Below are 17,536 nucleotides of genomic sequence, written 5' to 3'. Positions count from 1 at the left end.
GTTAAGTTGCTCTAGCTCTAGAAATCCCATAAATTGTTCTCAAACGCAGACATTGGTTCCTGCCTTGTCAATGTAGTGAATGCCTATAGATAATCTGCAGCTTTGTCCCCAAGGACGGAAAAAAAATTTGGGCCGAACCATTCATATGGTGGCGGATTAGCCAGCGAAGCTGTCAATCACAGACCGAGAAACTATGATCAAACTCTGGGTCCAGAAACATTCTCTTGAATTTAGAATTCGCCTTGGTGAAACTCGAAGGAGGTGGCAACTCACGCTTCTCCTCATACCCGGCTTGTTCTTTGGCCGTGCGCACAATGCATGGTCATCCCACTTTTTCAATTTTTGTTGGAGTTGCAACTGTTGCAATGGTCTATCTCTACAATGCACAATCCGGTTCTTATACACCGCAGCACATGCCCCCGTGTTTTCCCGCCACAACTGCCATGCCAGTGTATTGAGGGCAAACGACAGTAGACGCAGCCAGCAGCAACGGCGACCAGCATGGGTGCACTCCCCCACTGCACAAGTGCAGCATGCAGTGAAATCACGTGTACTTTTTCTTTTGCGCCCCCCCCCCCATGCTATTGTTCATTCACTTTATGGACGTTAGCCAGCCCCGATACCACCTCTATGAGACCATGCATACAACTCATTCATACACGTCTGTCAGGTAAACAGCTTCGCCGTAAAAGCAAACCCTGTGTTAGCTTCGGCCACTATTTGCTCTCTCAGAATGTCGCCACAGACTGTGATGATCTCTTTCTGGACTCGGATGGAAGTGTACTTAGTATTGCCAGCAGAATAAGTGAAGTGTTCCTGAAGTCGAGTATCTCCATCTTCTACCCGAAAGACAAGGAGATCATTGAAGACTCCAACATAAGATTGTTTCCTGCGAATTGGTGAGTCATGCATTGTACAAATAATAATAATGCAAACTATCCGAAACAGTTTCTTGCGGCTACTTTATGCTTGTTTGTGCAGTGCTCTGTTCAACTGCTGTACAACGGGTAGCTACTTGCCAGTCATCACATCTATAAAGTTCTGTGAGGCCACCATTGGCTCCTGGTGCCATTTGGACTTTACGTGATCCCTGCACGCCTCATGCATTTTTTTCTGGTTACTGAAAGTGTGCACGATAAAACTACCTTGAAGACCCCACTGAACACTTGGAGAAAAAAATGACGCAGAAATAACAAAGGCACTTCTCACTGTAGCTGAGTACGCAAGCCAAGGGGCATAATCTACCAGCCATTGGTAGCGAAAAGTCCTCTTGTCAGGTGTTATATCATTTAAAGTCGCATGTAGCCTTTGGTGACCACGAGTTTGTAAGAAGGCGTAACTTCAAACAGTCCGGGATGCCCATATGTTTAGCTTTGCCAATAAACTCTCACAAGTCATATTCTTGAGACAAGTTAGTTGCTTTCTTGTTATTGTCACCACAATTTAATCGTAAGCAAGGAGAAAGGGAATTCTCATGGCTTACTATGTCACGGGTGCTCACTGTAGGTGGAGTGCCTTTCATGGAGTCTACAACCTCAGTACTGTCCACTAATCAAAGGTTCCATCACTCTGGTTAAAGGCTGTGACGTCACATTTTGCACAAGAAAATTCGGCCTGGCAGCTGAATAATACTCCGTTAGACAACCGCTGACGCTTGAAGAAGCGTCGGATGTCTATCATTTGGGACTGCGCAAGGCAAAGCTGGCTAGGGAGTTCCTCATGGTTGATAGTGTTAGAAAATATCCACACATTGATTAAAAGGGCAATTAAATGGTCACTTTGAAAACTCAAAAGGGCTATATGTACAAAGAAAACACATTCACAGATTAAAATACACGCTCACAACTTTATACATCTCCCTCCATCTCGCTCCTGCACCTGCACTGTCAACACACACTGCTGCTTGCCTCTTGTCACTCTCTCATCCGCTGTCCTGATTGTTTTCAACTCCATTGACAGCCGTGCCATTATGAACACTGAATTAAACAAACACACACAGAGACACGCACACATGCAGGAGCCCACTTTTCATGAAATGCACGTTACGTTTCTACTATGTGTGACCAGCCAAAAAGTTATGTGGGTGTACATAACAGAAATGTGCAGACCGGCCACATGTATGAGATTGATGGATGGAGCTTCTGACAGCCCGCATCTGTATCTAAATGGTGCACAAATGGGGTTCTCTGAATCAAGGAAATTTTGAGTAACAGAACTTTGTCACAAACTTCAAAGTGTGAAGTATGGCACGGTTGACGTTTGACTTCAAGGAACTTCATCACAGTCTTCAATGTGTGGTGTTGACATGTTGACCTGGTAGATCATCCTCTCCCCACGTGAGGTGTCCCGTCGCTGAACCGATCAGTTCGTCCCGATCTACTGGCAGTCAACACGGCACTGCAGCCGTGTTGATGACAGTGCAGCTTTCTGGGTGTTTACATTTTTTACATTCGTCTGAAGCGCTTGACTCTCATTCTCATACACAGAAAATGAAGCAAGGCATACAATGTTACTTGCCTATTAAACTCTTACAGTAATAAAGAAGTGTATTTACTTACCTATCCTATTGAGATAGGTAACCATGCATCAAACTTGTTTCCGGTTTCAATTACCTGGTACCAAAATAACTATGTGGTGATATCTTATTCTCCTTGAAATGGCTCACATAATGTGGATACTGCTGGCCTCTGACTTTCAATGCAGTACAAGCTTTTTGAGGGGCAGCTTTATAGCTTTGGGTTGGAGGTTTGCATGGTGGGGTGGCCGACATTTCGACGAGGGTCTACAAGGAGATGTGGAGATGAGAGGGTGTTACACTCCCTACTAAGTGTAGTGGTCAAGACTTTTTTCTAAATGTAGCCAGCACTTCATGTGAAAACTGAAGTTCTCACGATAAGACTACATGAATCTCGGAGTTCAAAAAAAGAAATCGTGAAACTTTTCTGAGAATTGTTCACTATCTTTAATAGCCAGCACAGGCAGCATTTCTTTTGCTGCCGTGACCTGACTGGCAAGATTAGTCAGTGTGTAACATGCAAAGTGGTCTCGCAATCCTGAAGGGCATTTCATATGGATATGCGGGACCTGAGTGCACTAATCAAGCTGTGTAGCTTTTTGGTAGTGCATAAAAAAATATCCGAAATTCCAGGTGGGAAACGGGGTGGGGGTGGGAGGGCAGCCTCCCTCCTTCCGGGTGCATATGGTGTCATATGCATTGTTTTTCGTACATTCCTGGAGTACAAGCAGTAAACAGGCAACAAAACCAGTGATTGTTAGTGCTTTATCTGTGAATTTTTTGTATCCCGTGTTCAACCTGTTTTGCATTTGTAGAAGGCTATTGACAGGCTCACAAAGACAAATTAAAAGCAGTCATGCCAGTATTATTCTGTCACTTCTAACAAACATTGCCATGACATCATCATCAGCCTGTTTTATGCCCACTGTAGGGCAAAGGCCTCTCCCTGCGAATTTCTTAATTTCATCACCCCACTTAGTCTTCTGCCATCCTCGATTGCACATCCCTTCTCTTGGCACCCATTCTGTATCCCTAATGGTCCACCAGTTACCTAACCTATGCATTACATGACCTGCCTAGCTCCACTCCTTTCTTGATTGACGATTGATGTTTATTGGCGCAAGGGCATCTAAGGCCAAAGCGCGCCAGGACATGCGTTATGGTTTAGTAAAATTGTGAGTTTAGGACTATGACTTAAAATAAAGGCTGTATAGAGGTCTACACGTAAGATATAGCTTTAAATACTAGTGGATGAATTCTAAAATAATTACTAAGATAAATATAAGGCCTTAAATGCATTTTCTACAGGCACACATATTACATTATTCTGGATTGTCCGAGTCCCTTGCTGTACAATTCTTGCTTACGCAAGAAGTTCAAGAGCTCAGACATACTTTTATGAATCAGACTGTGTCTCACCTGTGAGGCACAATCTGAAGGTTAGGATGGTATGAGATGATGTCGAGAAAGTTAACTTGTGCAAGATAATTAAGCACTCTTTTGAAGTTAAAAAGTGCATCCTCTGATAAGAACATCGAGGGATTGGGTGGGGGGGGGAGGGGAAGGGGGTATATGGTGTGAGTAGAGTTCCCTAAAATGAGCCAATTGGTCTCGGTGACGTTCAGGACATTGAATGAGGACATGTAGGACGGTTAGGTTCTCACCGCAGCGTGCGCACGTTCGTGGGTCAGTTGCTGTCAAGAGGTATTTGTGTGTGCTATAAGTGTGTCCTATACTGAGTTGTGCCAGGGTGACTTCTGTGTGTCTGTCAAGCTTCAGTGGAAAAGATTTGGTTAACTGCGGTTTAAGCAGGTGCAGCTTATTTTCAACTTTCTTGTCCCACTCAGTTTGCCAATGATTACGGAGCGCCTTTCGTACTGCAGGTTTCATATCTACACCAGGTACCCAGCTTACATCAATTGTATCCCGATGAGCCGCTTGTCCAGCATTTTTGCCCGCCATTTCATTGCCTGCGATCCCAGAGTAGCCTGGCACCCAGCATACAACAAGAGCAAGGTTTTGTTTATACGCTGCGTGAATGTGTTTAAGGTGCTGGTTAATTACAGGGTTTCGGCTTGCTTTGCCACAGGACAGGGCTATGACAACGCTTAAGGAATCTGTGTATATTATGGACTTTTGTATCTTGTGCTGTACTATGTACTCAACAGTGATCAGGATACCGTACGCTTCGGCTGTAAAAATGCTGCTATGGTTATGCAAGGTTTTAGAGTAGGAGAAGTTTGGGCCATGGGCTGCACATGATACCGAAGTTGCAAACTTCGCAGCATCAGTGAAAAATGCCATTGATCTATACTTGTCTTCAAGGGCCAAGAAATATTGCTGGATGAGGGCACTTGGACAACTCTTTTTGTTAAGCTCTGTAAAGGACAAGTCACAGGTAACTGTACATTGCTCCCAAGGTGGGATGGGTTCAGCGTAGTCGCTTTCCTGCAGATTGGTGAAAACTACTCGGAGTTTTTCCGCAACAGATTTTAGTGCTAACGGGAACGGCCGAGCATGTGAAGGCCTGTTTGAATACAACTGATCTGTGGACTGATCACTTATGAGCGCTTTGCATGGATGTTGTTTTAGCGACAACGTTCTTATTGCGTAGGTGACTCCCAGATATGTACGCTGATAATCCAGCGGCCGCTGATCCGATTCTGCATATAGACTTTGGATGGGGCTCATACGAAAGGCACCAAGTGCTAGCCGGATGCCTACGTGATAGACAGGATCGAGTAGCTTAAGTGTTGTCTTTGAAGCTGACTGGTAAACAATACATCCATAGTCTATTCGTGACAACACAAGGCTTTTAAAAAGAGATAGGAGACAATACCTATCTGTTCCCCACGACTGGTGAGATAAAATCTTTAAAAGGTTTATGGTTTTAAGACATGTCAGCTTCAACTGTTTTATATGCTGCATGAAGGTTAGCTTACTATCGAAGTTTACACTCAGAAATTATTGTTCTTTTCTAATTACCAGGCTTCTCCCATTCATCGTAATGCATGGGTCAGGACATACCACTCGTCGTCTGGAAAACAGCACACAGGTAGTCTTCTCTGCACTGAATCTAAACCCGTTTTCATCTGCCCATTTCGCGAGCTGATTAACACTTGAATGTATCTGGCGTTCACATATAGACAGATTGCAAGATTTAAAACTGACTTGGATGTCGTCCACATAGAATAAGACACCATGGATGGTATAGCAGAGCGGAGAGAGTTCATTTTAATTATGAAAAGTGTGCAACTAAGCACTCCTCCCTGTGGTACGCCGTTTTCTTGAACAAAAGTGCGCGAAAGTACACTGCCAATTCTTACGCGGAACTTCCTTTCAGATAGGTAATTCTGCAAGATCTTCAGCATATTACCACCAATTCCATAGGATGCCAGGTCCTGCAGAATACTGTATCGCCAGGCAGTATCATATGCCTCCTCAAGATCAAAGAATACAGACAGACAGTATTGGCTGAGTACAAATGCATCACGTATATATGACTCAAGGAGAACAAGATTATCGGTTGTAGACCTTGCTCTTCAGAAGCCAGATTGGTGAGGGTCCGTGATACTATTATATTCGAAAAAGAACACAAGACGACGGTTAATCATTTTTTCAAATACTTTAAGTAAACAGCAAGTGAGTGCAATTGGTCTGTAATTGTTAACTAAGGAAGGGTCTTTGCCGTGTTTCAGTATTGGCAGGACTATTGCCTCCTTCCAAAATGAAGGTATATGACCAGTTGCAAAAATGTTATTGTATAGAGCTAAGATGCAGTTTAGGGTCTCACCAGGCAGATTGTTGATTATTTCATAAGTTATTGTGTCAGAGCCTGGAGCCGAGCTGCCACAAGAACCTAGGGCAAGCTTGAGTTCATGTAATGTTAGTGGTTTGTTGTATCGTTCTGATGACAACTTGTTTGGACGCAGAGGAATATTTTCAGCTATTCTTTTATGGTGTAAGGACTTTTCGGTATATTTTTCGGAGCTTGATACCCTCTGAAAGTGCTCACCAAGAGTGTTTGCTTGATCTTCTATTGTATCACCAGAGCCAGGGATGAGAGGAAAAGGATTTGGACGTTGTCCTTTTAGTTTACGTACCCTATTATATACCTTGCTAACATCCATTAAGAGTTTATGGAGGATGCGTACCGTGTCCAGCTTTCTCTTTTGGATATTCGGCGGATACAGCGGCCATTTGCTTTGCGCTGCTTAAACTCTATAAGATGTTCTGTTGTTGGGTAGCATGAATATCTACTCCATGCTCTGTTCTGGCATTTCTTTGCAGTTTCACAGTCTTTGTTCCAGTCTCCTTTCTCTTAATGTTAATTATAATATCAGCTATCCATGTTTGCTTTCTGATCCACACTGCTCTTCCCGTTTCTTAACGTTACGCCTAACATTTTTTGTTCCATCGCTCTTTTTGCGGTCCTTAATTTGTTTTTGAGCTTCTTTGTCAATCTCCAAGTTTCTGCCCCATATGTCAGCACTGGTAGGATGCATTGATTGTACACCTTTCTTTTTAATGATAATGGTAAGCTTCAAGTCAGGATCTGACAATGTCTACCGAACCTGCTCCAACCCATATTTATTCCTCTAGGTTTCCTTCTCATGATCAGGGTCCCCTGTGAGTAACTGACCTAGGTAAAGAGTCTCCTTCACAGACTCTAGAAGCTGAATGGCTATGCTGAACTCTTGTTCCCTTTCCCTACTACTGATCATTATCTTTGTCTTCTGCATATTAATTTTCAAGTCCACTCTTATACTCTCTCTATTCAGGTCTTCAATCATTTGCTGTAACTCGTCCCCAGTGTTGCTGAACAGGACAATGTCACCTGCAAATCGAAGACTGCCGAGATATTTGCCATTGATCCTTACTCCTAAGACTTCCCAGTTTAATAGCTTGAATACTTCTTCCAAGCACGCAGTGAATAGCATTGGAGAGATTGTGTCTCCTTGTCTGACCCCTTTCTTTATAGGTATCTTCCTATTTTTCTTGCAGGGAATCAAGGTAGCTGTGGAATCTTTGTAGATATTTTCCGGTAAATTCACGTATGCCTCCTGTACTCCTTGACTACGTTATGCCTCTATGACTGCTGTTATCTCTACTGAATCAAATGCCTTTTCATAATTTTTGAAAGCCATATAGAGAGGTTGATTGTACTCTGCAGATTTCTTGGTTACCTGATTGATGACATGGATGTGATCCATTGTAGAGTATCCCTTCCTGAAGCCTGCCTGTTCTCTTGGTTGACTGAAGTGTTGCCCTTATTCTAGTATTAGAAGTTATCTTGGTATACATTTTATACAATAATGGAAGTCAAATAATGGGCCTATAACTTTTCATTCTTTAATGTTTCCCTTTTTGTATAATATAATGATGGCATTGTTCCAGTTCTCTGGGACCCTTGATGTTGTGAGACATACCGTATAAAGGGCCACAAGCTTTTAAAACATGACATCTCATCCATCTTTGATTAAATCGACTGGTAGCCCATCTTCTACGGCTGCTTTTCCCTGTTTCATGTTTTGCAAGGCCCTTCTAGTTTCATCACCAGTTATAGAAGGAGCTTCTGTAACCTGTTCATTACTTCTTCAAATGGAGGTATCGTGGCTGCTTTACAGTACAGGTCAGTGTAGAATTCTTCCCCTGCTTTTACTGTATCTTCAAGATTGCTGATGATATTGATACATGCATATTGCGTCTTTCTTGTGGACGATACATGCGGGCGCCCCGACTAAGAGGACGAATTCTCTCTGGCTATCGAGCTGTCGGGTGAACTGGCCAGCGCTGCAGTTATCCTTTGTATATATACTTTGTAAATAGTCTTCAGTTCTTAATCTTTTGTTCGTGTAACATTTTGGCGGAGGGTGCCGTTCCCCATTCTTGCCACGCAGCTCCGCAGTGGCCACACCGTCCTGCTTTCCGCCATGGCTCCCAGTGACAATCCCTCGTCTGTTTCTACTCCTGCGACTTTGACGACAATGTACATTACGGTTACCGTGATCCTGGCAATTTCTCTGGCCAAGATAATGCCGACGTTGAGGACTGGCTCAGCCGGTATGAGCATGTTAGCCAAAACAACTGCTGGAACTTTACCATTATGCTAGCGAATGTCCGCTTCTACTATGGCGGAGCTCCTCATGTCTGGCACCAGACACACGAAAATGAGATCTCTAGCTGGTATGCCTTCAAGGAGAAGCTCAGCGACCTCTTTGGAAATCCCACCGGTCGGCAGCTGGCTGCTAGAAAAGAGCTTGCTACCAGAGTTCAGTCTTCTACTGAATCGTATGTCTCGTACATACAGGACATACTTGCTCTTTGCCAGAAAGTCGACAAGAAAATGGCCGAGGTTGACAAAGTCGGCCACGTACTCAAAGGGATCGTGGACGACGCGTTCAACTTGTTAGTCTTCAACAATGTGTCCACCATCGACATCAGTGTCAAGGAATGCCGCCGCTTTGAGCTCAATAAAAGCCGCTGCATCATTACACAGTTCTCCCGGCTCCCTAACACAGCTGCGACGTCGTCTTGCGTAGACCTTTCCGCTTTACCACCATTAAACAAGCACATCACATGTATTGTTTGCTGGGAACTCGAGGCTACAAGTCCTGCTCCGTTCCATCACGCCCACTTGACCCCATCATTGACCAACCAGCCCCAGCGATCTCTCTCATTCAGGCCGCTGTGTGGCAGGAATTTGCAAACCTCAGTTTTCCTGCTGCCTGCTCAGTCTCCTGACTTGACGCCTGACCGGTGCCGACAGCCACGCCTCACAGCAATCTGTATTCCCCTACCTGATACAGCAACCCTGCCGAGTGGAGAACTCTAGACGACAAGCCCATTTGCTTCTGTTGCCTCCGCATTGGTCACATCGCTCACCACTGCTGCATCTCCTGGACGTCACCATATTCGAGCTCATTTTCCCCGTCTCCTCGCCCATATGCCGACCCGCGCCGTTACTCGCCTTGCCGTATGCCTCCCACCTCTGAAAAATCCTTCAATGACAGTCGTCCTGCTCGCTTGCCGTCTCCTCAGCGCCGTCGGTCCCCGTTGCCCATGCCATGCCGCTATTCGTCGCTGACCAATTATGGACCCTCCCAGACGGAAAACTAGTTCATGCAGCTCCTGGAGGTAGTGCTGCATTATCTTCATTGAGTCCAAATCCTCCATTGACGCTCCAAACAAACCAGAACTTACTTGATGTTTACGTCGACGGTGTCCCTTTGACGGCATTAATAGATACTGGAGCCCAGGTATCCATAATGAGTTGTAACCTCCGTCGTCAACTGAGGAAGGTTCTTATGCCTGCTACTACACGAGCCGCACGCGTGGCCTACGGCAGCCCTGTTGACGTCACTGGAATGTGCACTTCCTGTAAAGGTATTGCCAACCACCACGTTCCTGTTCTTTTTACAGTGCTGACCAATTGTCCTAATGACCTAATTCTCGGACTCGGCTTTCTTACGGCACATTCACCTTTGATCGACTGTCCTGCCGGTACCCTTTGACCTCGAACTTCCTCTACTCGTGCATATTCATGCCGAACTACGAAACAACTTTAGTATGACCGCTTTTGTGTGCCTGCCGCCTAAGTCTGGACTTTCGTCGATTTGTTATCATCTTTTCTTTTGCCCGATGGTGATTACGTCACCACACCTGTTCCTGATGCCCTTTTGAAGTGCAATATCACTGTGCCCAACTACGTCGTCACCGCCGCCGTTAACTGGACACGCCTCCCCATCGTCAATTTTGGCCTGACAAAGGAAGTTCTACCCCAAGGCATATCGCTTGCAACGCTGCGTGCTATAGGAGATGACCACATCATGATGTTTTCAGTAGACATCTGCTCAGGTTCTTCACCATGGCTACAGGATGCTATTTGCCCTGACGCAACATTTTGTCACATGATTGCTGCGTACCTATTGCCTGAACAAGCAGCAGCTCTGTGTCGCCTTTTGTTTTCCTACCACGACATCTTCGATCTCAACAATCGCCAATTGGGCCAGGCTTTACTTGTTAAGGATCACATAAATACTGGTGATGCTAGTCCTATTCATTGCTGGTCATATCGCGTTCCTGCTTCAGAGCGTAAGGTTATTCAAGATGAAGTGAACCAGATGCTTGCCAAAGGCATTGCTAAACCTTCGTCAAGCCCTTGGGCATTGCCCGTGGTGCTTGTTAAAAAGGATTGCACATGGCGTTTCTGTATAGATTATTGTCATCTAAACTGCACTGCCAAGAAAGACATCTTCCCCTTGCCTCGCATTGACCACGCTCTCGATTGTCTCCACGGTGCCAACTACTTTTCATCAATAGACCTTCGGTCTGGTTATTGGCAAATTTCTGTGGATGAAAAAAGACCAAGAGAAGACAGCGTTTGTCACCCCTGATAGTCTATAGCAATTCAAAGTTATGCCATTCAGTCTATGCAATGCCCCAGCGACGTTCGAATGTATGATGGACTCTTTGCATCAAGGCTTCAAATGGTCAACATGCCTTTGCTACCTAGACGACATTCTTGTATATTAGTCTGCATTTGAGACACACCTTGGGCGCTTATCAGCTGTTCAAGTTTTCCGCGAGGCTGGGCTCCAACTAATTTCCTCGAAGTGTCACTTCAGTCGTCGGCAGATTACAGTGCTGGGCCACCTCGTCGACGCTTCCGGTATTCAACCAGACCCGAAGAAAATTTGTGCTGTCAAGTCTTATCCTGTACCTCAGTCTGTCAAAGACGTCCAAAGTTTTGTAGGACTCTGCTCCTACTTCCGAAGCTTCGTTATAGACTTCGCAGCGATTGCCTGACCACTTACTGATCTTCTGAAGAAGGACGTGCCATTCAGGTGGGGCCCCGCTCAAACTGCCGCATTTGCCAACCTCACTAACCCGTCCTCTCCTACAGAGGTGCGTACCAATGTCAGTGGTCACGGTATCAGAGCCGTCTTAGCACCGCGCCAACAACGTCAAGATTGTGTTATCGCCTACGCTTACCGCCTAGCCGTTCTTTTGCGTTGGCTTGGACTTACTTGGCCCTTTCCCTCTATCCACGTCTGGCAACAAGTGGGTCGCTGTGGTGACAGATTACACCACATGCTACGTCATCACCAGAACGCTTCCAACAAGCTGCGCCACAGATGTCGCCGATTTTCTTTTATGCTATGCAATTCCGCAGCATGGTGCTCCGCAGCAACTGCTTACTGACCATCGACATTTACGGACACTGCGTACGAACATTTTTTTCTAAAGTCATCGACGACATCCTGTAGTCCTGCTCGACCAAGCACAAGCTGACTACGTCTTATCATCCGCAGACTAATGGTCTAACGGAGCGCCTGAATCGCACCCTAACAGAAATGCTTGCACAAAGTACGTCTCGTCCGACCATACTGATTGGGACCTTGCCTTACCCTATGTCACTTTTGCCTATAATTCTTTGCGTCACGACACTGCCGGTTATTCCCCGTTCTTTCTCCTCTTCGGCTGAGAACCCACATTGCCACTGGACGCATCCCTTCCATGCAACGCAGCAGAGAGCAGCGAGTATGCACTTGACGCCATCACCAGGGCAGCCCAAGCACGTGAAATTGCCTACACTCGCCTCCTGACCTCCCAAGAGAAGCAAAGGCGTTTGTACGATCACCAATACAGAGACGTCCCCTTTTCGCCTGGATCGCTGGTACTCCTGTGGTCCCCGACTCGTCATGTTGGCCTGTCAGAAAAACTCCTGTCTCGGTACACAGGCCCATATCGAGTACTGCGTGCCATGACTCCAGTTACGTACAAAATCGCCCCAGTCAGTACCAGTGCCTCATCTGCCCGAATTCCACTGAAGTTGTGCATGTTGCACGCCTCAAACCATACTACTCTCCTGTTATCACCGATATTTAGACGTACCGGGATGGTGCTTCCACCACCGGAGATAAATGATACATGCATACTGTGTTTTTATTGTGGATGATAAACGCGGGTGCCCCGACTAAGAGAACAAACGCTCTCTGGCTCTCAAGCTGTCGGCTGAACTGGCCAGCGCTGCAGTTATCCTTTGTAAATATACTTTGTAAATCGTCCCCAGTTCTTAATCCTTCGTTCACATAACAGTATTACCCTGCCTATCTTTCAGTGCATTCGTCTTGGTTTGTCAGATGCCTAGTTTCTTTCTCACTGTTTTCAGGCTGCGTCCATTTTAGAGCGCAGCTCTTTGGCGCCCGTCCCTGCGTTTCACATTGCCGCTGCCGTCGCCATCACTAATTCAAGATCTTCATAAAACTGTTCTATTTCTTCATCATCGTGACTGGAGGTTGGAGCGTAGGTTTGTACTACCTTTATTCTATACCTCCTATTCAGCTTTATTATGACTAATGCTACCCTCTCATTAATGCTCTAGAATTCATCAATGTTGCCCGCTATGTCCTTATGGATTAGGAATCCTACTCCGAACTGCTTCTTATATGGTAGTCCTCTGTAGCAGAGGACGTGGTCATTTGTCAGCACTGTATAAGCCTCACCAGTTCTTATAACCTCACTAAGGCCAATGATATCCCAAACAATTCGTGATAGTTCCTCAGAGTCCTGCTAGGCTAGCTTCACTCAAGAGGGTTCGGGTGTTAAATATGGAAATGGTCAGTTTCCATTGGCGGCCTCTCTGGGTCCAGAGATTCTTAGCACCCTCTGCTGCGTTTTCAGGCCTGACCACCGCCTTGGTCAGGTGCTCCCGCAGCTGCTGGGAACTGCGGGCCATTGGTTAACCGAATGAGTAATTTGGGAGGGAGTGCCTTGTTGAAGCGTAGTGGGTCTTCCTAATTTGCTTGTCCCTGGATTAGTACAGCCCCACCACAATGACAACGGATGTCATGCTACAAAGAGAAAGGCCAAATTAATTTATAATAATTAAAGATATGTGATGTGAACATCTGACTAAATGCAACAGTTGTGTAGAAACCTGCAAGGTGGGGAGAAGTAATTAATAAAGGAAAAGTGAGACAACCACCCAAATGTAGCAATTGCTACAAAGAAAACCCATACAGGTTCCTCGAAAGAAAGGCCTCGCAGTTGGTCTGGACCAGGATGAATTTTTCTTCAATTGCGAGGCTCTTCTTTCAAGGAACATGTGTGGGTTTCCTTCGTAGCAATTGCTATGTTTGGGTGGATGTCTCATTTTCCCTTTATTATTATTTTTTAACATAATTAAGGTGTTGCAACTTTAGAGAGCTTTAGATAAAGGAATGCAAGCTTCACCTAAGCACTGTGGGATGCAAACCACCAGGCATACAAAAGAATTCAAAGAGAGTGCAAAAGAGCACAAAGGGTCCACAATTTAGTTTGCGTCCCCGAACGCTTGGGTGCGGCTTGCGTCCCCTAATCTAAAGCTCTCCCTTATTGTAATGAACCAGTGCATACGTTTTTGCCCTGGAAGGGTATGGACAAGTGATCCTTTCGTTGCCACCAGTATTCAAATAGATCATAGTGATAAATGATCTTTTGGTAAACTTTTGGTAAACTTAAATGTGCAGGCTGTGGCAGGGTTCGCTGCTTATGGGAAAAAAAAAAAAGCCTGTGGCTTGTGTTTACAGCAGATCAACAATAGATTTTTGTACAAAGATCAGAGCACCAGAAGGGGATGACATTACATAGCCAGATTTACAATCTCATAGCATTGAAGGGTTGTAATTGGTAGAAAAAGTAACCAGTTGTCTGTCGATAAGTTCAGGTTCTGACTGAGATGTTTTATTTATTTTTTTCAAGCACATTTCATGTTTCGTACCCCAAAAACAGTTTTGTGTTGATTATTTCTTTCAGAAAAATGTTCTTGGAACATTTATTTAACATATATTCTGTATCTGTGGTTTTTTTTAATAGATATATAGATTTTTTAATATATGGCCACAAAAATGTCTTTGTAAATTTATGCTTATTATTTATTAAAGATTTCTATCTTGTAACTTATGTATTTCAAAACACCAATTACTTTTGTACAATTTTTAATGCTGCATTATATACTAAAGTGTTGCCCATAGCAACAATTTTTTTTCTTACATCATTTAAGAACGATGATTTTCCCATGGTAACAAAAGAGTTAAGGACACCCACTTGTGAATTCCATGCAGACACACACTAACATGCACCTGTCCATCACCGAAATACACATAGTAGTAACACAAAAGCAGTAAATTGCTTGTGTAAACTCAGATACATAATTAAATATGCTTGTTCTTTCTATCTTCAATAGATTTCAAATAAAGATTCCTTCTGTCACTACTAATGAATTATATATCAATGAACTTACTTTCTTGAGGACTCCTCGGTCTTTTGTGAGAGGCTGCATAGATAAAGCCATTCTCTCAAATGGAAGGGCTATTTCATAGTTAGGGTCTATTTCATCTTCGCCACCATCCAGCAGGTCAAGCCGCAAATTTTCCATAACTTTTGCAGGTTCAAAAGTTGACTCTTCTTTGGCCTTCTCTTCATTTGCTGGCTCTGGCTGAATTTCAAACACTGTTCCATGCTGCACATTCCTGTAAAAATTATAGATCACTGCTATGCCACTTCTGACTAAAGCAGAACATTTCCCACTTTGTTCCGAATTTCTAGCCGCATGTGAGCAAGACACCACAAGAATACTTTGACTACCTTAATGTGCTGAGACAGATATACAAACAATTATCAAAAGGAGCAGGTGCAAGATTAGCTGCAGTCATAAACATGTTACTTGGACTGGGAATGAAAGCATGGGTTATATTTCTGGGCCAATGCATTAACAGGCAATTAGTTCCCTAGTCTGCACCTGTAAGTGTGCAAACAAGGGGGAAAATAGGTATTCAAGATGGGCATAAACCATTTCTCACATCATATCTTTTTTAACACCTTATAAAAAGAGTGCATGCTAACAATAGAACAAATTTAATTAATTCATCTTTCTTCAGACAACCAGTACACAGAGTTGCCTAGAAGCATAAAGGCTTTTTAAAGCCTGATGTAGCACTCATCCCCTTTCCCAGTTTACATACAACTCAATGTTCACTGAAGCTAAATAAAATTTGAACAAGGTAAAGAAAAAATATGTGGCAACTACTAAAACTAAATTAGCTAGACGTAAAAATGAGAAAATGCAAATAAATTGTTCATATATGAAAAACATGAAACTAAAAATTAATACCACACAAAACTTTGCACAGAGAGAACACACAAAGTGTGAAACAGATGCAATAGATACATGACAGAGGATGCTACAAACGTGGCGTGAAGTTAGCTTTGGGTACAGTGGTGGTTCTGCCAGTTTAGGATTTGGAGTAATTTTTGGAGCAGGAAAAGTGTCATTCTGAAGCAGTTTAGGAACAGCCACACCAGCATTTTGGAGCAGTTTTGAAGCAGAAAAATTTGTCTTTTTGGAACACTTAGAATAGTATACAGTAAAAGCTCATTAATTCGAACCGCAAGGGGAAGCCTCTTCAGTTCGAATTAACGAAAGTTCGAACTAACGAAAGTGAAGGAGAACAACAGTACACTGTGATTTGGAAGCAGTAGGGCATGTCAGAAAGTGATGGCGTGTGCCACAGGCACACGCCATCTTTAAGTCGAAGCTCTGGGTTTGACTGTGCCACACCACCAATGTCCACTGAAACGAACGTTAGCCGAGGCTTAACACCATCACAAAGAATCGCGACGGCCGATACCTCCTAAGCTCAAAACAGACGTGCACAATCGATGAAGACTGCTGAGACAAAGACGCTGAACATGTGAAGGTGGCGAAGGCCTCGATTCGTTGGTTCTTGATTGCAAGCGCAGCTTCGGCGCATTTGATTCGCTCCGTTTTGGTGTTTGCCGCGCCATCTGCTGCACAACATTAGCAGCTGCACAAGATTTGCAATGCGTCCGAGATTCGCAACGGGCAAGAATTCTCTGAGGTTATATAGAACGGAGAAGTGGCAGCCGCCACTGCCTTCTGGCCGACCCCGTGCTGGTTAGATGTTTTCCTGATTTTGCCTTCTCTCGCCATTCTCTCCGTTCCGGAAGCGACGCAGCCTTGTGTGTAGGCAGTAGGCGCGTTTCTCTGGCCGTGTGTCAGGCGAGCGTAGTTCGAATTATCCGTGGCGGAACCTTCTCGCATTCGAATTAACAGGCTTTATTATACATAGACTTCTGTGGAGCTTGCCCGGACCAAATCGCACAGTTCGAATTATCCATAAATTCGAATTATTGAAGTTCGAATTAACAAGCTTTCACTGTAGCAGTAATCTGTAGCCATTTGGTGAAGCTTGTTATTACTGCACAAGTAGTAAGTGCTGCTCAACAGTGAAGCAAGACACAAAGCCAATAACGACCAATTAAGCTTGCCTTCCCACAGACGGTATACCAAGCACGGTACGTAGCAAACATTTTTATTTGGGTAGGCAACTAACTTAATTTTGTAAACAATTACATAAAATTTTGTAGGCTAACAAGAACAAAGATATGTACCAGGGTGCAAGACAGACATCAAATCACAAATGGGCCAGAACAATTTGTGCCATAAGGCACAAGACAAAAATTGATCCCAAATGTCCTATGTAGTACATTCCAAATGACAGGTGTCTTTTGATATGCTTTACCGCACTAGACAAAATGTGTATTACACCCAATAACAATGCTAGACGCCTGACAAGAGACTATGCATCTATGAACGGCTACAAGATGAAATGCCTCTGTGCAGTGCCGCAAAAGGTTACTTTGATTCAGAAAAGGTGCACAGCACCCCAAATGAAAAGCTTCAAGTGGTGCCAATTGTTATGGGTCAGGTTGCATCCACTCACTGCAAGGTTCAAGGGTGTACTGCACCACAGTGGCACCTTGTCTTGCACCCCATGCCATCGAGTACGGGGGTGCAGGGTGCACCACTGTACCTTGGGGAATCGAAGAAACCTAAAGATGGTGGTAGTGGTGGACCACGTACCATCCTGTATGCACGCTTTTGTTGTGAGGCAAATTGTCGGCTTCCTACGTGTCGTGAGGCCTCTGTGAATAGATACGAGTCGATTCGGCGTA

At 44.4% G+C, this 17,536-nt stretch overlaps 1 protein-coding gene across 1 annotated transcript in view; it reads right to left on the bottom strand.

Moving 5' to 3' along the window:
- LOC142589741 (inactive peptidyl-prolyl cis-trans isomerase FKBP6-like) overlaps positions 1-17,536 on the bottom strand; it is a 49,762-nt gene that overhangs the window by 26,402 nt on the left and 5,824 nt on the right. The window contains exon 3 of the mRNA XM_075701318.1: positions 14,802-15,030. Within this exon, the coding sequence (XP_075557433.1) occupies positions 14,802-15,030 (229 nt within the window). The remainder of the gene's footprint in view (positions 1-14,801; positions 15,031-17,536) is intronic.

The sequence above is a fragment of the Dermacentor variabilis genome, chromosome 1, assembly GCF_050947875.1.
Source record: "Dermacentor variabilis isolate Ectoservices chromosome 1, ASM5094787v1, whole genome shotgun sequence".
NCBI lineage: Eukaryota > Metazoa > Arthropoda > Arachnida > Ixodida > Ixodidae > Dermacentor > Dermacentor variabilis.
This window is presented reverse-complemented; position numbering and strand designations above follow the sequence as displayed.